The 15,649-nt window shown below is 48.2% G+C and overlaps 1 protein-coding gene across 1 annotated transcript; it reads right to left on the reverse strand.

Moving 5' to 3' along the window:
• Positions 1-4,720: 4,720 nt before the first annotated feature.
• LOC136494399 (E3 ubiquitin-protein ligase ATL4-like) lies at positions 4,721-6,387 on the reverse strand. Its single transcript, XM_066490566.1, has one exon. The coding sequence runs from the start codon at positions 6,237-6,239 to the stop codon at positions 5,073-5,075; it is 1,167 nt and encodes a 388-aa protein (XP_066346663.1). The 5' UTR covers positions 6,240-6,387; the 3' UTR covers positions 4,721-5,072.
• Positions 6,388-15,649: the final 9,262 nt, after the last annotated feature.

Raw genomic sequence — 15,649 nt, forward strand, 5'->3', positions numbered from 1 at the left:
TTTTTTGGGTGGTTGCTCTCCTTGTGGCTCCTGTGGAACTTCTTTACCGGGTTGTTTTTTTGATCCCCCGACTTCTTTCTTCTGATCTTCCTTTGTTTTTCTATTATTCGTGAGGGTGTGCAACTCCTTTGTTAATTCTTCAATTCTTTCCCTTTTTGTGCTTTTTGCGCCTTCTCTTTCCACCTTCTTTCTGTTGTATTCCGTTAGTTCCGCCTTGTACTTATTCTAGATTTGCTTCCTTTGTTTAGCCCTGTTCCTTCTTCTAGCCTTCAATTTATTCTTCTTTAGTCTTGCTAGCCTTTGCTCATCATTTTCGTTGCTGTCGCTTTTCTCATCCGGCGAGATGTTGCCTTCTGATTCGTCTGAAGATTTTATATCTGGTATCTGTGGTGGTTCCAAAGGTTGTTCTAACTGCTCCACCATGTATATAGTGTACTTCTTCCGAGCTCTTCTTGTATAGTACTTCATCCTTCGTTTGGTTGAGCTATCGGTAGTTTCTGAGCTGGATTCGAGTTCTTTTCCCTCTTGATAAGATAGTTCTTCAATGTACGTGCTAGTCTAGGCTTTGCTTGAGGTGAAAGAACCCGCCAATGCACCACACAGTCTTGTGGGGTAACTGTCATGATCATCCCTTCTTGTGCTCCCTCCAGGAGTATTTTTCTTACTGAGTTCATCTTATCTTGGGCAAAGTGTTGGTAGATTGATGCCGTGTTGTATAGTCCATACGTTTCCGAGTTCTTTTTGGAGTCGTACGGGTTGTATTCCTTCACGTTTGTTGTTGCGTCTCCGAGTTCAATTAGGCTTGGCTCTTTCACTGTGAAGATCGTCTTGGAGTCAAGTTGTATCTCTTTCTCAGAGTCGGTTTCGTATCCGCTTTCTTCTTCATTCTGAGTTGGATCCGAAGTTGAAAGTTTCGTCATCTTCTCGGTGAGTTCATATTCAACTTTGTCGTCGAGTTCTTTTTCTTCTCGGAGACAGGTACGTAGCTTGCCGTCGCCGTCAGCCTCACAGATCCAAGATCCAAAGACGAAGGTTGTTCCCACCGGAAAAGCCATCTTGAGGTCAAGGTCCGCCGAGCTCTCGAGAAAAAAATTCGTCGAAAGCCCCTACCTGGCGCGCCAGCTATCGATGTTTTACCACTGATAGCCTGCCATGGGGGTACCCAGGACAGTTGTTCGGGCTTCGGCAAATAGTGGAACTCGGCGGTTACGCAAAGAGACTCATGATTTATACTGGTTCGGGCCCTCGACTTGGTCGAGTAATAACCTTACATCCAGTTTGGCGTTAGCCTGTTTGCGTCATATTGCTCTGAGTATTGGGTGTGTTTCGTCTCGTTTACAAGGGATATCCTCACCAGCCATTTATAGTCCAGGTGCTGAGAGGAGTTGTTTGTGTTCTACTCAGATACAATGTCAGAGTCCTAAGCTATGCTTCGGGCGCCTTTCCTTGTATAGTCCGAATTGGAGTTTTGGTCTTGCACGTTGCTTTGCTCCGTGTTCTTCTTGACGATTGGGCTGTGGGCCTTGTTACCAAGGCCCACTTCCCTATAGTATGGTCTATGGGGGGGCCGTAGGGTTTTCCATCGACAGTGAATCAGCTCATGCGGCTTGGGGAGGAAGATATAGGAGGGGACCTTTAGTCCCGGTTGGAGACATCAACCGGGATTGAAGGTCCCTTTCTAGTCTCGGACGGAGCCTTCAGCCGAGAGTAGACTTTTACTCCCAGTTGGAGGAACCCACCAGGAGTAAAAGTTAACCTTTAGTCCCGGTTGGAGACAGCAACCGGGACTAAAGGTCCCTTTCTAGTTCTGGACGGAGCCTTCAGCCGAGAGTAGACTTTTACTCCCGTTTGGAGGGATCAATCGGGAGTAAAAGTTAACCTTTAGTCCTCGTTGGTAGTTTCAACCGGAACTAAAGGTCCCCTGCAGCAAAAGCCTACCGCAGTAGCCGTTAGGGTAAAATAGACGGTTTCATAGTTTGGGATGTTAAGTAGACCATGATTAATAAGTGGAGGGTTAATAGATTGAGATGAATACATGCCTGAGGATGTGCCATACAACTGGATGTCCTCCAGGGTAGGTGGTGGCATCCGCTGTCTACCACTTTGCCGGTACTCCCATTGTCCTATATTATTTGTACTTCTAAAGTTTGAATTTTGTCCCATAATAAATACACAAATAGCATGAGATCCTATGTGCAGTACTGCCCAAAAATAGCCAGAAGCATATGGACTAGCGTGGGATAAAGAAATAAAAAAAAATTAACTGTCACTTCTCATGTGAAGTGGAGCATGTCGGATGTTAATTTTTTTCAAAGTGAATTCATATTTATTGTATCAACTCGAATTAACGTTTATAAATTAATAAAATCCTTCCTTTTTAAAAAAAAATTGATGAAGACGATTATTTTGGAACGGAGGTACTGCACAAAACAGCCAAATCACTAAATCAGCTTGCAAAAGTCCAGCTTGAAACTAAAAAAGAAAAGAAAAGAAAAAGCTTGCAAAAGTCCAAAACAGAGGCAGGCCCGTAATCAAGTTGCTAGGTGGGCCTCAACTTCCTCTCAGAAAATTGGGCTTCAAGTCTTTCCGCTCGCCTCCCCGGGGGCCGGGGCTGGTGCACCGTCACCGACACATTCATGGCTCACGTCCCTCCTTCCCTCGCTTGCCTCCGTTGGTGGCCCCGCCCGCTCACCTACGCATCCGTTGCCGGTCTGCTGCACCTCCAGCCTCGGAGGGGCTCACAAAATGCTCCGATCCAGCCACCATTTCTGTCGAGGCAAGTCTGTTTGCTCAATGACTCCGATCCAATACCTCTCCAGATGCGCGTTCTTTGTTGTCCAGTTTCCCTTGTGGGTATTCTTTGTTGCCCAGTTTCACTAGAAGCTCTAACTGTATCAGGCACGGATACATGGATTAGGCGTGCTCTCTCGCATCACAAGTGTCTAAATTTGATTCATGAAACGTTCAGCATTTCTAGAGGTGGAACGCCCGTTTTTGGACTCGTCTCGTCGTTTTTCGCCGCCTGCTAGTCTACCTGTACCAATGTCGCGTGAGTGGTCAGACCAACAAAATTAATCTTGTACGGAGCAGTTGTGCAAGCATGCTGCTGCTCTAGGGCTCTCCGCGCTACCAAATGGTATTGGTAAGCTAAACACGACGGTGGAGCGTGAAAACTAGTACGTACTAGCAAGTGACAAGGGCTCCGCCGGAATCGTTGCACCAAACCAAACCATACGGGCGGGGGGCGCTGGTCGTTGCCTCGCTGCCAAAAGCAGCGCCCGTGTCGTGGCTTTGACCACGATTGCAGGGGCATGCCGCGCGCCGCCCTCGTCATGATCCTCAGGCCTCAGCTCCTCGTGGATGGGTACAGTTGGTGACCAAGCCACATCCACTGCTGCCTGCTGTGCGCATGGCAGGGGCACCGCCGGCAGCCGCTGCCTGCACGGGAAACGGGTGAGGGCGCTCAGCTCCGGCTTTGCTTACTGCTTTCGATTGGGCCGCCGCAGGTCAGTCGCTGGCAAGCGGCTCTCGTGTCCGAATGCGCTGGACTCACCTGGGAATAGGCACGAATTGCACATATCCGTTTTAGTGCAATGCGTGCTCGTGAGTCGTGACAGTCATACGAGACAGATGCCTGCTTCAACAGACGATGCCATGTACTCCTATTAAGAGATTTTTCGACAGTCTGGATCAGACATAGAGGCCCGTACGCAGTTCGTGTGTTGTATCATGCACGCAAAGATCTGTAGGCGTACAAGTCTGGAAGGGAGGAAAAAGTGAGGTGTATTGAAATCCATGCCGTCGCGAGGTCACACTCACACTGTCACACACACCGGCCAGCCTGATCACTCTCTGTCATCGCATTGCCTCTTCCTGTCTTCCACGTTCAGCGGGCTAGATTGCGATACTACACGGTGGATACGCCTGATACTCAGTCCTGCTTTCATTCAACCAAGCGTCTCTGCGTCTGCAAGTCCTGGGATTTTCTGAACAACGATCAAGGACAACCTGCATAATCGACAAAGGATTTGGATTTGGATTTGGATTTGATTTTCTTCCCTCAGCTCGATACGCATGGGTTCGCTGTGTTCGAGACTTCGAGTAGGAAAGATCCATTCCTCTCTCACACATTCCCAATTTCCCAGTCTAGCAAACCTGCCATGCAGTCCATGCTGGCATTTGCGAGTGTGTAACTGCCACGTTGTGAGTTGTGATAAACCACACGGTCCACACGCAAAGTGTAAGACAGATGACAGCCACATCCAAACATCCTTGGAGGAAATGGGAAAACGCAACGAACCAAACAAAAGCACTTACTTCTACAGTTATGCTGCAGTACTAACATGCAAGCACATTCTCGTATCCGTCTTTCTTGGCGTCTTCTTATCTCCTCGGCATTCCAAAAGGCGAACTCCGAGGTCAGGGTGGGCGTTCGGTTTTCGGTTTGGTTCCTCGGTTATTGATGAAATTCGGTTCCTAGAAAACGAGAACCGATCGGTTCCAAAATTTTCTAGGAACCGAGCATTTCGGTTCTCGGTTATTTTGGTTCGGTTCGGTTCCGATTCGAACTGAACTAACCGAATTTTTTCAGAATACCTCAAGACAATAATAAATATATTTGTTCTAAGGCAAATATGCAACACTATATTCATTTTTAATAATAATAATATATAAGAAAACAATAGCAATATAGTAACATAAATATATAGCAGTTCAAATATAAAACACTACACATAAACTAAACATAATCCTATAAAATACAAGTAAGTGAAGTATAATTAATGTAATTCGGTTCTTTCGGTTAATTTGGTTAACCGAGAGTAGGAACCGAATTTTCTTCGGTTATTTCGGCTCCTCAATATCAGGAACCGAATAAGGAACCAAATTTTTCGGTTCCGATTCTTTCGGTTCAGTTTTCGATTCTCAGTTAAATTTGCTCAGGGCCACCGAGGATATCCATGAACTATGTGCAGATGCTGATACTCTCACTGCTGCTGCTCACGCCTACCACGCCATGCATCACAGTCAACAGAAGGTTCCAAGACATTTGGATCACCTCAACTCGACTACGTTTACACCCCGGCGATCCAGCGGTACATCACCATGAACGCCGTCTCCTCCTCCTCGTCGGACCCCGGCGGCGCCGACATGTCCGCGGCCTCCGCGTCCCACAGCCACGGCTCTTCCTGCCGCTGCTGCTGGCCCTGCCCCTGGCTCCAGCGCGAGCTCCACCGCTCCGAGAACGTGTAGGCGGACGAAGCCAGCCGGTCCACGTACCCCCGCAGCCACCCGCGCGAGGAGCCCGCCGCCTCGGCCACCGTCTCGCCAGGAGGCGGCGCCGCCGGCGCCGACCCCTCCTCGGCCGAAGGCTTCTCCATCTCCTCCTTGACGGCGCTGGATTCCCTCGCGGTGATGCGCGCGACGCGGGACACCACGGCTTCCACCTCCTCGTCGATTTGGTAGTCGAAGGAGCCGAGCGAGTAGGTGCGGGTGCTGTTCCTGTTCCTGTCCCCATTCCCACCGGCCGCCGCGGGCGAGCCGCGGCTGCTGCTGACGGTGCCGATCTCGACGAGGAAGCTCGAGCCGGACCGGTCCCTGCTGGTCCTCGGCGACAGCGGCGGCCGCTGCTGCGCGGCGGCGGCGAGCATGGCGGAGAGCGAGGGGTGCGGGAGCGCGACGACGGCGGCGCGGCAGAGCGGGCAGGACGGCGTGGTGCGCAGCCAGGCGTCGACGCAGGCGGCGTGGAACGCGTGGCGGCACGCGGGCAGCAGCCGCAGCTCGGCGTGGGGCGTGAACGGCGACAGGCAGACGGCGCAGTCGGGCGAGCTCTTGGGGAGCGCCGCCAGCGCCGACGCCACCGTGAACAGCGGCAGCGAGTCGATCAGCCGCTGCTTCGCGTCGTCGCCCGCCGCCGCTGCTTTCTTCCCTGCGTCGCCTGGAGCAGCCGCGGTAGCGGCAGGCCTCGCCACGGACGCGTCCGCCGTACTCCCTGCCGAGCCCGCCTCGTCGCGGTGGGTCCGCGGGAGCGGAGGTCCAGACGACGACGAGGAGGAGCGGTCGGAGAGGAAGCGGAGCAGGAGGTGGATGGAGACGGCGGCGAGGAACACGAAGGCGAGCAGCGCGGCGATGATCATGAACGAGGGGAGGAAGGACGAGGACGCGGAGTAGGGGGAGGTGCCGCCGACTGCACCGGCGGGAGGCGGCTGTAGAGACGGGGAGGAGGAGGAGGAGGAGGACATGGCGAGCGAGGCTAGCTGCCTAGACAGGGACGATGGGTTTCACCGCGAGACCCGGGACAGGGATGCCGCAGCTTTTATTCGCGCCGATCTTTGGAGTGCGTGGCACGGTGCGGTGGTGCCGAAACAGAGGCCGGCGCGCGCGCGGGAGTAAACAGTGGTTGCCGCCTTGCCGGGTGTGCTCAGCTCAACTCAGCTCGGTCAGTCACTCCGATCCCATGCTGCCGGAGGTCACTCCGCAACTGCACAGCTACACTGAACAGACAAGGCCCGATTGCGTAAAACTGATCTCTACTCTTTCTTAACAACTACTCCTACGCCTGTATAATCCATCCCAGGGAACTAATGAATGTTAGCACATCCATCCATGCATCGACGGAGATGGAGTGCCACAGTGACCGACGAGCATTGATTGCAGTACATGGAGCCATCAATCCGACCGAATCCATCGCAAAACACTCGATCAGATCGACAGCATTACGGCTGTAGGTACGTATCGCACCGTAGATGCTGTGCTACTGTATTCCACCAAACTACAGCATTAGCGGAAGCCTAGCTATAAAAGCCGTCGGATCCGGAGACGTACCAATAGGTAGCGTAAAGCGCCACCGCGTGCGCGTATTGTCGACTGATCATCGTACTATACACATGCTGTAATGCCACAAAATATTCATTCGCGTGTGCAATACAAGCAGGTATACCCTCTGTAAATTATTGTAAAACACGTCGCAGTTCGTGGCCCACTTGCATCCTTATGATGAGTAATGACGTGCCATCATCTGACAATTGCAAGAACATCTCTGAACTAGAGCTTAGAGGGAGAGAAGGAAAACGATGGAGGGAGAAGGAAAATGTTACTCTGGCCTTGTTTAGATCACCTCCAAATTCCAAGTTTTTTCACTCTCTCTCCATCACATCAATTTTTAGCCGCTTGCATGGAGTATTAAATGTAGGTAAAAAAAATAACTAATTACACAGTTTAGTTGAAAATCACGAGATGAATCTTTTGAGCCTAGTTGGTCCACGATTGGACAATATTTGTCAAATAAGACGAAAGTGATACTATTCATCAGGTTCAAAAAAAACTTTCAATCTAAACAAGGCCTCTACATCATGACAGATGCGCGTGTGGCATTTCTAGAAATGAGTCGGAGGTCCATGATTAGCTCTGCATTTAGTCACTTGGATCCACCGGCGGCACCACGTGTACATAGGCCGTGCAGATGAGAGGAATATTGATTTTTTGTACTGATCAGTAATCAGTAGATTAGCGGTACTGGTGGTTGACAATTGATAGCCGTATTCAATAACATACTCCACACGGCCCCGCGTCGCTCTCCTCCTCTGGGGGCGACTCGGGTGGCACCAAACACCGTCGCCGCCAGTTCCCTTCTCCACGCCTCCTCAGCCCAGCCGCCGCCGGAGTTCGACGCCGAGGGTCCAGCGTGGAACAAGGAAGGCAGCGGCTGGGATTCCTCCTCCCTCCCTCTCTCTCTCTCTCTCTCTTCTCTTTCCTCTCTCTAGGTGGAGCACTTTGTCGGCGGCGAGGAGTGCATGGGGCGACAGTCGGCGGCGCTTCTCCAGCCACGGTATGGCCGGATTCGGTGCCCAGCCGCCCGGATCTGTCACCTTTGAGCTGGGGCCGGGTCGTTGGTGGAGTGGAGGAGCTGGTGGTGTTGGGGCGGACATGGCGAGCGGTCTGTCTCGCCGGGCTGCAGCTCTTCATCTTCTTCACCGGCTTCGGCGGTCTCTAGTCGATGCGGGCGCGGCAGTGGCTGCGGCAGGGGCCCGTGAGCCTGCACGGGCGTGGCGGCGAGGCTGCTCTAGCTCCCCTTTCTCTGGATCCGGCCATTCCACGACTACAGCTGCCACTGTCCATGCGGATCCGGCCGGAACTCGCTGGTGCGGGCGGCGATGCCTCGTGGGGCGGAGGTGGAGGGCAGGGGTGGCGTGACTTCAAGGCCCTCTGTTTCGATTGTGCTGGATGTGGGCGAGCACTAGCGAAAGCCATGTCGGATCCGCAGGCAAGATGGCGGCGACGCCTTCGGGCGTCGTCTTCCTCCTTGGAGGCGCTGTCATGGTGTTTTCCCACTCCGACCGACTGCAGAGGTGTGTCGGCTGTGCCGTGGTGGCGTGGCCAACACCGGCTTGCTAGGATGAGTGTCGGTGACGCCGTGTGGTGTGGCTGACAGTAGCCAAGCAGGGGCTCAAAGTGCAATCAAGCTCTAATTATGGGTTTTGGTGATAATAACCACGCAATTAGAGAACTAATGAGATTTATCAAGATGACAAGCAGGGAATTCATGTTCGAGGATGCTACACAAAACGGAGGAGCCCCTAATTACAAATGTAGATGGCTTCAACCTCAGAGGAGGTTTAAATTCTATTATATTTTGAATTTGAGTATAGTAAAAGCCGTACTATAAAGGGGGACACAATGCTTAAGCTAATATATGCTACCAAGTGCTCAAACATACACATGCATCCTCAGATTCACAACCAAGACAATCTACACTTTACTATTACCCTTGTTGTCTTGCGTGGTGCGGCACTGCCGCACTTGAGCCGAGGCACTGCCACGACTTAAGTGACCGTTGGGGGCTAAGGGGTATTTATATCCTTCCCCTTCCTCCCCAATGACTCTCTGCCTCTTCTTCCTCACTCCAGCTAGTCCAAAATAGAAATGAGCCTCTCTCTCTCCCTCCATTGTTGACCTTGAGCCCTCAAGCAAATCCATTGATTTCCCCATCAATCCTTGAGAGAAAAGGGTCCAAAACTCGATTAGAGAGCAGCTCCATTGATTTCCCAACTCAAAAGAGCACTTGGTTCATGTTTTATCTGGCGGTTGTGTTTGTTACTCTTGGAGCTTGGCTCCTAGCCGGCTAGAGCATCGCCCATGGAACTTGCCAACTTGTGTGGCGGCCTCGGATGGTTTGTAACCATCTCTCGAAGCTAGTAAACTCACCCCTTATCTCAAGAGTTAAGTCTCTTGACTTGAGAACGAGGAAGGGTTGGAAAGGCCTAAGCCTTAGTGGCTAACCTCAACAACGTGGAGGTAGGCAAGCCTTGGTGGCGAGCCAAACCATGGGATAAATCATTATATCATTTGTGCTTGATTTACATTACTTGCATTTTATATTGTTGGTTGAGGTGATTTCTAGGGTTTCTAATCGATCTACTTGTGTGTGGTGTTCCTACAACTTCTAGCTCTTGATATGTGACTGTCATACATGCAGTAGGCTGAGAAATTTCTCTCATCTAAGTTTCCATTCACTAATTTTGAACTGTGACTTAAAGTTGTCTGCAGGTGCGGCAGTGCCGCTGTTCTGGTCCGGTAGTGCCGCAGAGCTGCAGTGCCGCAGGGTGAATTGGATAAAAGTTTGGGTGTTTGTTTTAACACGCCTATTCACCCCCCTCTTGGCCAACCAGAGATCCTACAAGTGGTATTAAAGCAGGTTACCTCATATACGCTTCACCGTGTGAGGTATGGAGCCTAGAGGAGGAACTAGTGGCATGAAGCGGGTGGATGTCGACACGGACAGCAGCGAGCTAAGCGCGTCGATAGCAAGCAACACCACGCTACCACATCTTGAGGCTAGCGATGCCGAAGGAGCTCTCAACGAGAATGAGAGAAGAAGAAGAAAAGAAGAAAGAAAGCTAAAAAGAGAAGCAAGAGAGAAGAAGGAGGAGCAGCGGTCAGAGGAGAAGAAGCAAAGGAAAGAAGAAAGAAGGCTCAAGAGAGAAGCAAGAAGAAAAAGAAGAGAAGCTAGGAAGAAGGAAGAAGAAGAGAAGGCAACAAGTGCATCATCAAGCATATCAAGTAGTTATGAAGATAGAGATGATGATGAGTCATACCAAGTGTCAAAGGGGAACAAGAAGGAGAAGAAAGGAAAGGGTAAGACTGACAACAACAAATATGCCGCCGTATCCTTTAACAACAAATATGCCTCCCTAACATGGCACCCCTGGCGTTGATGAATCCCACCGCATACTTCGCAGCCAATCGGAGGCTTTCTAGTTGGGCAGACAAATCTAAAAAGATTCAAAGGGGAGATGATCAGAATCTTAAAGATAAAATTGAGAGGAAGCAAAGATTATGATAGATATCTCACCCATGATTCAGGCCTCGGCCTTGGCCAAACTATCCTCCACCGAATCAGCCTCGAGAGACGATCGACATCAAACCATGGCCAGAGCTGATTCTGTGAGGGAGAGACATTGGTGAGACCCTAGCCATGTCGATCAATGGAGGCAAGCAGATCATCATTATCAATTCGCCTCCTCTGATAGCAGGGGAGCTGACGATGAGTTGTTGATGAAGATAACCCAAAGGCCAAACAGAGTCAGCCCTATGCCCCGAGGCAGTGGGGGCATCACGAGTTGCACCCTCCTGGCGATGAAGGTGCTAGCCCGATGATGCAGATCTATTGAGGGCCTCCTCAACAGACCTCTTGCTATTCTCCATGATCTCAAACCTATGGGAAAGTAGGAACTACACTAAAGACACAAAAGGATTTAAGACAAAGCGGGGTTTTTTTCTATCCACAGCCGTGGCCCGTATATATAGCTTGGGAAGGTGAGAAGATAGATTTCGCCGGGGGTATGGAATTGAAGTTAGATACAGAAATGGATCGACACTCCAAAAATTTAGGAGACAGATAACGAAGAGATAACAGATTCAGACTTATTGCTTCCCCAGAATACAAAGTATCGTGGGATGGATACAAAAGATTTACATTGACCAGCAATCAGTCCACCAAGGCTTCTTTGGATTGAAGGGAGTTTGAATCCCCATAGGGCCGAAGGTCATCATGAACCAAGTCACATCGGCCTATTGATAAAATTATGCCAAAGAAAGGGAAAAGCCGCCTGCCTAACAAATGCCCAGCTGATTTCTCGGTGACTGGGAAACTATGGGAAAGAAGCCTGTGGCTTTCCCGATGGGCATTTGATGGAGCAAACAAGGGGAAGGTGTCCACACATTCTAGCACTTGCAAACACTAGAATAGCTCTGCGAGCATGGAGAGAAGACTCAGGTGATATCACAAGAATTTTTCTAACCACAGCAACTGATCCTCTTGCTCGACAAGGTGCTAAGATGAGCGACATAATCGCCCTATGCACAAGAATTCTTCTAACCGCTCAAGATCTTCATAGCAAAAAGAAAGACCATGGAGGGTCCGGCGGAGTCAGAAGCACTCGAGGGGGCATATGGAAGAGAAACATAGTTGAATTGTTGAGTTGCTCTCGCTAGGGTCGGATAGACATTTTATAGTCGGCCTAGAAAGATGAATCCAAGTGCCCGTGAAGCAATGATGCTCTCATAAAAGTTTTGAAGCATGGGCTCATGAGCTAACATAGACGGCGGCAAACAGTAGACCCTAGATCAAGATTCTCTACCCGTGACTGTGGATCTATCGGGGGTATAGACGTGATAATTTTGGAATAAAATTACTTTTATCCCAAAATTAGGGGGCATGTGTTTACACCAAAATTTGAAAGAGGAATTATAGGGACTCGAAAGCTCCCAAAGATCACATCATCAAGGAATCGATTACATGAAGGTCGGTATCAGCCGATTCGAATGCAGCACTAGAATCGGTTTTCTTCAGATAGCGTCAGCATATAACGACAAAAGCTACGATCGACGTCGGGAAAAATCATGTTGGACTCTACAAAAAGGGAAAGATTAGAGTCCAAGTTATCTTAAATTAGGAATGTTTTCTCTTAGGCCAAGAAATTATAATGAGTCGTGCTTAAGTAGGATTCATGCGTGGGTTCCGGGTATAAATATTGGACCCCGGCTATTATAAAGAACACACAATCAATCAAATACAAGTTACTTTTTTTTTGCTCTGGCCACCCCTTAGGAGTAGGAGTAGAGTAGATCTCGATGAGTTCTTCAGCAAGTATGGCTACATCAATCTGGTCGATCTCCACTGCTTGTCTATAAGTACCGTCATGGCTTATACTTCTGTTTGTACGGCTGCATCGATCCGGTCGACCTCCACCGTGACTCTGGTATAAGTTAGTTATCGACTCTTGTCTAGTTCAAGTAAGACTGCATCGATCCGGTCGGCCTCCACTGCTCGAACTAGACTAAGGTCAAGTTATCGGCTCTATCTAAGGGTGGCGTTCCTTTGGATAGATTCATTAAGTTATGATATTCGGGACTGTCTGGCAACACCGGCATGTTTTGCCTTAAATTACTGATTAGCTTTCTCTCCTTGTCAATTGCAGGGTCAAATTGACTGGCATGTCTCAGGCGGAGGATGCAGGATTGACCACCCCTGCGTTGAAGCCAGGCGGATCTACAGCTCTATTGAGTAGACCCTTCTGGCTTTCTCGTGTGCCCTCGACACGGGACAAAATTTCTATGTCGACAACTAACAAATGTTCACTTTGAGAAAGATAGGATTTGTAGCGCTTGTCAAGATGAAAAGCAAGTTGGAGCACCTCACCTAGCAAGGAGCAACATGACCACCAAGCAATCATTGGAGCTAATACATATGGATCTCTTTGGACCGGTCGCCTACCTAAGTATCGGGGGTAACAAATATGGTCTTGTTATTGTTGATGACTATTTCTGTTTCACTTGATTATTTTTCTTACATGGCAAGTGCCAAGTTCAAGAGAAGGTAAAGATATTTGTTAGAAGAGCTTAAAAGGAGTTCGGTCTTCCGATCAAGAAAGTGAGAAGCGACAATATGATCGAATTCAAGAATACTCTAGTTGAGGAGTTTCTTGATGAAGAGGGCATCAAGCATGAGTTTTTAACTTTATACACCCCTCATCAAAATGGTGTAGTAGAGAGGAAGAACTGTACACTCATTAATATGGCAAGGACAATGCTAGATAAGTACAAGACGCTAGACATCTTTTGGTGTGACGCCGTCAACACCTCTTGCCATGCCATCAACCACCTCTACCTACACAAGAAGTTGAAGAAAACTTCATATGAGCTTCTAACCGGTAACAAGCCTAAGGTGTCTTACTTTAGAGTGTTTGGGTGCAAGTGTTTCATACTTAACAAGAAACCCAAAACCTCTAAGTTTGCACCTAAAGTTGATGAAGGTTTTCTTATTGGTTATGGATCAAATGAGCATGCCTACCGTGTCTTCAACAAAACCTCCGGGAGAGTTGAGATTGTGGTAGACGCGATATTTGATGAATCTAATGGCTCTCAAGTAGAGCAAGTTGATTCAAGTGTTGTAGGAAAGGAGGATCCACCATGTGAAGCAATCAAGCAATTGGTAATTGGTGATATTAGACCACAAGAAGATGAAGCCACTGAAGTGGAGGTTCCTCAAGTTGCTGCTGCACCAATTTTCGCTGACGTACCTAATGCTACACTGCAGCAAACACCTACTGTAACTCTAGAGGGTGCCAGTGCCACACCTACATAGTCAGCAGCAGCTGATTCGACTCTAGCTCATGGACAAAACCTACAACCCATATTTGAGCAAGATGAAGATGAAGATCCAAAAGATGAACAAGAGGCCATTGAGCATCCAAGGCTAAGGCAAACAATACAACGGGATCATCCCGTTGATAACATCCTTGGGAGTCTTCAAAAATGGGTAACAACTCGTTCATATTTAGCAAACTTTTGTCAATATTACTCGTTTGTTTTCTCATTGGAGCCTCTTAAGGTAGAACAAGCACATGGAGACCCGGATTGGGTGATGGTCATGCAAGAAGAGCTCAATAACTTTGAAAGAAACCAAGCGTGGACTTTGGTAGAATGACCCAATAACAATGTCATTGGCAGCAAGTGGGTCTTTCACAACAAGCAAGATAAGAATGAAGTGGTGACATGGAACAAGGCAGGGTTGGTTGCTCAAGGTTTTACTCAAGTAGAGGGCCTAAACTTTGAAGAAACATATGCACCGGTGGCAAAGACTTGAAGCAATTCAAATGCTTCTAGCCTATGCTGCTCATCACGACATCAAGCTATATCAAATGGATGTGAAGAGTGGATTTCTCAATGGCCCTATTCAAGAACTTGTCTATGTTGAGCAACCACCGGGCTTTGAAGATCACAAGTTTTCCAACCATGTCTACAAACTCCAAAAGGCGCTCTATGGGCTTAAGCAAGCACCAAGAGCATGGTATGAATGCCTTAAGGAATTCTTGCATAAAGAAGGCTTTGAAATAGGCAAAGTCGATCCTACCCTTTTCACTCACAAAGTTGGCAAAGATATATTTGTGTGCCAAATATATGTCGATGACATAACATTTAGTAATACTAATCATTCTTTTTGTAATAAATTTAGTAGGGTCATGACCAAGAGATTTGAGATGTCCATGATGGATGAATTGAAGTTCTTCCTTGGATTTCAAATCAAGCAAGTGAAGGATGAAACTTTTATTAGCCAAACGAAGTACACCCATGATATGCTCAAGAAGTTTGACATGATGAATGCCAAGCCTATTAAAACTCCCAAGCCAACCAATGGACATCTAGATCTCAATGATGAAGGGAAAGTCGTGGATACTAAGGTATATCGCTCCATGATTGGCTCTCTACTTTATTTATGCGCATCTAGGCCTGATATTATGGTTAGTGTGTGCATGTGTGCTAGATTTCAAGCTAACTCGAAAGAGTATCACTTAGTGGTCGTTAAGAGAATCTTGAGATATTTAGTATACACTCCTAACCTTGGCTTGTGGTATCCTAAGGGCTCTAGGTTTGATCTACTTGGGTATTTGGATTTTGATTACGCCAGTTGCAAAGTAGATCGAAAAAAGCATTTTGGGGACATGTCAATACCTTGGATGGTCCCTAGTGCCCTGGAGTTCTAAAAAGCAAAATTGTATAGCCCTTTCCACCGCTGAGGCCGAGTATATTACAGCCGGTGCATGTTGTGCTCAACTACTTTGGATGAGGCAAACCCTTCAAGATTTCAGATGTCAATTCACAAAAATCCCACTCTTGTATGACAACGAAAGTGCCATAAAGTTAGCCAACAATCCCGTAAGCCACTCAACAACTAAACACATAGACATTCGACATCATTTCTTGAGAGACCACGAAGCCAATGGAGATATCAAAATTCACCATGTGAGCACCGAAAAATAACTAGCCGATATCTTCACTAAGCCTCTTGATGAGTTAAGATTTTGTGCTTTGCATAGTAAACTAAATATTCTTGCTTCTTATAACGTGGTTTGAATGATAGCACACCTTGATTGATGAACTAGCATGGATAGGAGAAATGAATTGCAAAAGTATAAATATTGTGCTTAAAATATTTTATCATAAGAAACAAGTGTATTATGATCATTGTTTGTATTGATTATTTATTTATTGATCATTGTGTGCTTGAGATATGTGTCCATATCCTATATATAGAGGTATTTAGTTAGTAGCTAAATCTTGCTGGTCTAGGGAGTGCAGCAGTGCCGCGCCT

This window comes from Miscanthus floridulus, chromosome 11 (genome assembly GCF_019320115.1).
Source record: "Miscanthus floridulus cultivar M001 chromosome 11, ASM1932011v1, whole genome shotgun sequence".
Lineage (NCBI taxonomy): Eukaryota > Viridiplantae > Streptophyta > Magnoliopsida > Poales > Poaceae > Miscanthus > Miscanthus floridulus.